The sequence below is a fragment of the Lactuca serriola genome, chromosome 4 (genome assembly GCF_051521515.1).
Source record: "Lactuca serriola cultivar US96UC23 chromosome 4, Lser_US96UC23_V15, whole genome shotgun sequence".
Taxonomy (NCBI): domain Eukaryota; kingdom Viridiplantae; phylum Streptophyta; class Magnoliopsida; order Asterales; family Asteraceae; genus Lactuca; species Lactuca serriola.
Genome location: NC_136411.1, coordinates 377,540,158 through 377,545,664, shown reverse-complemented (window position 1 = coordinate 377,545,664; position 5,507 = coordinate 377,540,158). Strand labels below are relative to the sequence as shown.

General features: G+C 34.2%; 1 protein-coding gene across 1 annotated transcript; it reads left to right on the top strand.

Annotated features, from left to right (window-relative positions):
• Positions 1–4,296: 4,296 nt before the first annotated feature.
• On the top strand, positions 4,297–5,302 carry LOC145100783 (uncharacterized). Its single transcript, XM_079037919.1, has one exon. It carries the CDS (start codon positions 4,297–4,299, stop codon positions 5,146–5,148), a length of 852 nt encoding a protein of 283 aa, XP_078894045.1. The 3' UTR covers positions 5,149–5,302.
• Positions 5,303–5,507: the final 205 nt, after the last annotated feature.

Below are 5,507 nucleotides of genomic sequence, written 5' to 3'. Positions count from 1 at the left end.
GAGACTGCAGGCGCACGAAGCGGACCAGTCATGCCGAAGGCTCAGGATAGATTCATATAGACTGTAGGCCTAGTAGGGCGGTCCATTCAGGTCGATGGCCAGTATGCATGTTGATTGATTGATTGTTACTGATATGGCATTGTCAGTGTGGTATTGGTATTTTGGGGGTAGCTCACTAAGCCCTCGGGATTACAGTTTTCAGTTTATAGTTTCAGGTACTTCAGGGGATCATGGCAAGGCGAAGGCATGACCGTACCGCTCCTCATCCTTATGTTATGATTTTTGGGACACTCTGATGGATATTGATTTGAAAACATTGTTGTAAACAATGCTATTTAATTTTTATAATGACCGAAAAAATTTAAATTTGGTGTAAATTTATGGATGTGACAGTTGGATTATATGTCTAAGCCCATAACTATTATTGGTATGTACTTGACCCGAGAGTAGTATGGTCCATTTGGGTTGCATGTCATCAAGACAATTTGTTAGGATGGATTCTTGAGAGAAAGTTAATATATATGATTTATTAATATATTATAAGTTATAATATATTAATATGAAATCATATGTTTTAATTAGTATTGATCAATAATCAATTTGGAATTAATTTAGTGATCAAAAGAGACTAATTAAATCTATGTGGAATAATTATGGTAATTAGTTATATTTATATTTATATGTGGTGGGCTTATGATCCGTGTTGGGCTTATGATCCATGTTAGACCAAGTTTATGTATGGATACATAAAGAGTTGGGTCACATGAACCATGAATCATAAATCCATGGGTATCGTTTTGAGTAATACCCATGACCCTTGAAATCCAACATATAAATACATGTTCTTAACCTAAAAAGCATCTACATGCATGTTCTTGGAGTTCATGGGTGTTGTTGGGTGCATCGAATTCTCTCTCAAGTTCCACCTTTGTCCATGATGTGTTGTGATTCCATTTGACGCTTCCACACTATTCGGGCTATGTTTTTAAAGGCCAAATACAACAAGGTTTCATGCTACATAAGAGTTATGTCATCCTAACTAGTATTTCATATTATTTATGTCATTTGTATGCTAGTTGTAGGCTTAAAGCTTTGGAAATAATATTCCATGTATAATTAGAGAAAACATAGATCCAAAGCTTTTAGGGTTGTATGTACACTATAGGATGTTGTAGTATACTAAAACCTAACAAGGACTCAGTTCAAAATCGAGGTATTTAATTGATTTAACTGGGTCATATGAGACTTTTGTACTAGTGATATGGCTTAAATGGATAAAGTTTCCAGCTTTATCCATTAATTCACCCAAATATATCAAGATCTCAAACCGTAGGTCCAATCAAGGAAAAATATAACCATGTTTAAACCATTAAGCCCTTAATACAAGAACCACTCCATGAGAATTTCTAATACCGGGTAAAGGATAAAGGTGAAAACTTTATAGACATGCATATCCAATACATGTCTAGAATCCATTCTATGTCAAAATGAGCTAAAAGTGACCAAAACCTCATATGCATGAACCTAATCCTCAACCAACTCCTAGATCTGAGAATTATCATACTCAAGGACCCTTAGAAAGAATAAAGTTGCCAACTTTACGTGTTTATTCCATTCAAACTTTCTTAAACACGAAAAACATGCGATAACAACTTAGATCTAACCACTTCAAGCCATAAAGTTTGAGGCTTTGACACTTACAAAGATCTAGAAGCAATGTGAGATGCTGATGATGTTGTTTCCTTTCAAGATCCACCAATAGAGCAAATTATTCTCTTTTTCTCCAAACCAACAAATGCTCCAAAAGGCCACAAATCACCAAGGGATTTACTGAGCTAAAAGGGTGTTTGAGACTGGCAAAGAACAATGTGAAGGAAAGCCTAAAAATATCATGGGTTTGGGCTAGAACAGATGTCACGTTGTGGCAACCCTTGACTAGGTCGTGGCGGCCCAATAAAATACATGTGCTTTTAACCGCAGCCACGTGGAAGGCATCTGTGCTCCACGACGTGGCATAAATTTTTTCCCAAAAAGTCCATCTTTAACCCCTGAAAATATAAAGCTAAACCAGTTTCGAACATAACAGTTGAGAAATTTGTCTTAATGTTCAGAAGATCGATGTTTGGCAGGTGTCTTGTGTGCGTCTAAGTCTTGTTCGGTAATGTCGTGTGTTGTCCTTCGAGTTGCGTACACTTTCCATAACCTGATAAACCGAGTTGTTCAATTTGTTTTGGAAATAGATTGTTACTAACGAGCTAAGTGAAATTCAAATATCGAAGTCCGATAAACTAGCCGGTTGCAATCATTGTTTACAAGTTTTATCACACTTGGTTCAACCAGTATTCCTAAAAAATCCATTTGGTTTGATCAGATATAAAATTTGACATAAAACTGGTCGTTGTTGAACTGCTCTCGCCACCAGTTCCTGGTTCGACCCATATCTAGACATATCCCATAAAACCTAAAATGTCTTATAAAATATGAAAATGACAAGATATGATAAATTTTATTCAAAACAAGATATCCTACCATAACGCTATCATTCCCGAAAGGAATTTCTTTCCCATAAGACTATCTTTGTGGTATCCTTCGTAGCAGAGAAAAAACTATCATTCTTAGGAAATAAAAAGCTACACTGCATGCCTGGCTAGGTTTATATTTCACATAAGTTTTGGTTGATGGGCCAAACACCGGATCACTTAACTTGTATTCGTAATTTTTGTGGACGGCCTTGCTAGGCGTGGTTTGAATAAAATGATTGGTTGGCTATTGAAAAAAAGTAAGAAAAAAACTAATAGGAATAGAAAATTTACCACTCGTTACACAATTCGTTAAAGAGTTTGAAAACATATTTATATATCTGCATGTCATGTTAAAATCGTGAGATAATATATCATTATTGAAGCATAAGTACACAAGATGGTAGATAGTTAGAATATATTGAGAAAATATTATAGTTCAATACATATCGATTAAAAGGCAAACGAACAACAAGCTGCGCCGCTAGCTTTTTCTGGATGACAAAACCAATTCTTTTGAAAACTAACATTTGTGGATTTAGGAGATACGACATTAGAATGCATGGTCCTTTGGACTCTAATGCATGGCCCGTTAGATATCAATCTCCATTGCAAAGTTTGCCAAATCATTTATTTATAACCCGTAATGTTGTAAACGTTATGGGATTTTGTGCAATTGATTTGAACAAACTCTAAATTAAATTGGATCATCAAGCCATTTCATTCTTCATGATTAAGCTATTTCATTCTGGAGTATTAAGCAACTGTCTCAATTTTTATGGGATCAAGCCATTTGGTGTCGATGATTTTATTTTAAAATTTTGTTAAAAATATTTAATATATTTTTTTTTAATTTGTAAAAACTAAAATTAAATTAAAAAAGTCTAGTGGATCGAATATCCACATCATGGTCGATATAATACGAATCAAACAGTAACAAAATATGTCCTAAAGAATGCTTATACGGAACCTAACGTTACTGGTTTATCCGATAAAATTTCTTATATTGCTATGTTTTTTAAAACTAAAAAAAAAAAAACTATTGATTAAAATTAAAATATAAATTAGTGACTTTAAGCCAAAATTCGTGATAGTAGGTTGCTATATGTTGATATTAACCTTTAAAATATGTAAGAAACACTTTCACAAACATGATTTTTTTGCCCGAGTCCATATTAAGACCTAAAATACTGTTTTCACCGATCTATCTATCACTTATAACAATGACTCAACAAATGTGGTCATATCATTAGATTGCATATATATTATATAGGTCACAGACTCACATAAGGTCTGATGAACTGGGTGTTCGATTCTACTGAATATTATATTTTTCTACTGTTGACCAATTTAATATATTATAATATTATATAACAGCTCTTTACCAAGTAAAACTATGCAGTGATGAAATCATATCCCGCTAACTAAATTGGTACATATGAAAACAAGAGTCATGTGAATGAGCATTCTTACTTATGTGTACATATACTTAAACTGTATCTAGGTTTTTATTCTTTTCAACTTATTAATATTATATAATTAATTATCTTGAAATGTAAAGGTAGTACAGTTTCTATCCGATAGTACCTGTAGTCTATGCCTTTTTTTTTTCATGTATGATCCGACTTGTGCCCTAAAACAGAAGATGCACAGTGCAAAAGCTTACGATTGGAGGAAATCCTTTAAATTCAATCTTACCAAGATCTTCTTTTATAATATTATATTTGAACTTTTTGATTAAGAAAGCATCAATTTTCAGATTTTGTTTCTAAATACAATGTTTTCTTCAAATCTTTCCCAAAAAATTCCTTCTTCAAGCCATGTCTCTCCTACTTTCAGTTCCTTCTTCGAAAAAGATGGTTTTTATTTTAGCCACCATGAAAACAACAGTAACCCATTTGTGTCTCCACCACCCTCATCGCCACCACCGGAAGTCACTGCAAATACGCAAGATTTGACTTGTCAGCAGGTTCAAGAAGGATCTGTGTTGCAGTATAGTGATGATTATGATGATCTTTTAGAGTCGATAGTTTATCCTTGTAAGAAGAAAACAGTGAACAGTAAGAAAGATGGGCATAGTAAAATCAACACAGCTCAAGGCCCTAGAGATCGGAGGGTGAGATTGTCCATTGATATTGCTCGAAAGTTTTTTGAGCTTCAGAACATGCTAGGGTTCGACAAAGCAAGCAAAACCCTCGATTGGTTGTTTACGAAATCCAAGGTCGCCATTAAGGAGCTGGTTAAAGAAACAAAGCACTCATCGTCATCAACTGTGAGTACTGGTCAATGTGAATTAGCTTTTCTTGATGACGATGAAGGTGAGAACAAGTCTGAATTCAGGTTTGTTAATGGAAAAATGAAGAAGATAACTCAAAAACAGAAATCCGGGCATCGTGTTGATGTTGCGAGAGAGCAGTCAAGAGCAGAGGCAAGAGCTAGGGCTAGAGAAAGGACAAAAGAAAAAATGCGGATTAAGATGCAACAATATGATTTGAAAAAATTTCCTGATGAGTACTCTTGTCATGCAGTAAGCTCTTCAAACTTAACTATTCAGTCGAGCTTTTGGGGTCAGATAGAATCACAAAGTGATTACAACGAATCAATTGTGGAAAAAATGTTTTTTATGTAATTAGGGTTACCCAAATCTGCAAGATTTCATTTACTTTCGTTTCTTTGTTTAATTTGTCTAACACAAGTTTGAAAGAAATGCAGGAGAAAATCTGGGTTTGAGCCAGTAACCGGATCTAGTAGTCATCTTCTTGCACTAGTTCATTTGGGGGGGACCTAGAGCTTTATATTGTAAGGATGTAGTAAGTGTAAAATTGTTCATTATTGATTAACCGAATTGTTTAATATTATTTATTCCTGATTATCGTGTTCCTACGTGGTTTGAAGTGAATTCAAACAAGATTTGACAATGCCACACATAAACATTTTTTGGAACTCAGTTTACTAGGTGATATATAATATGTTGATATCCTTCTAATG

What these genes read in the sequence shown, in the direction of transcription:
- LOC145100783 (XM_079037919.1), top strand. Translation starts at nt 4,297, where the DNA reads ATGTTTTCTTCAAATCTTTCCCAAAAAATTCCTTCTTCAAGCCATGTC.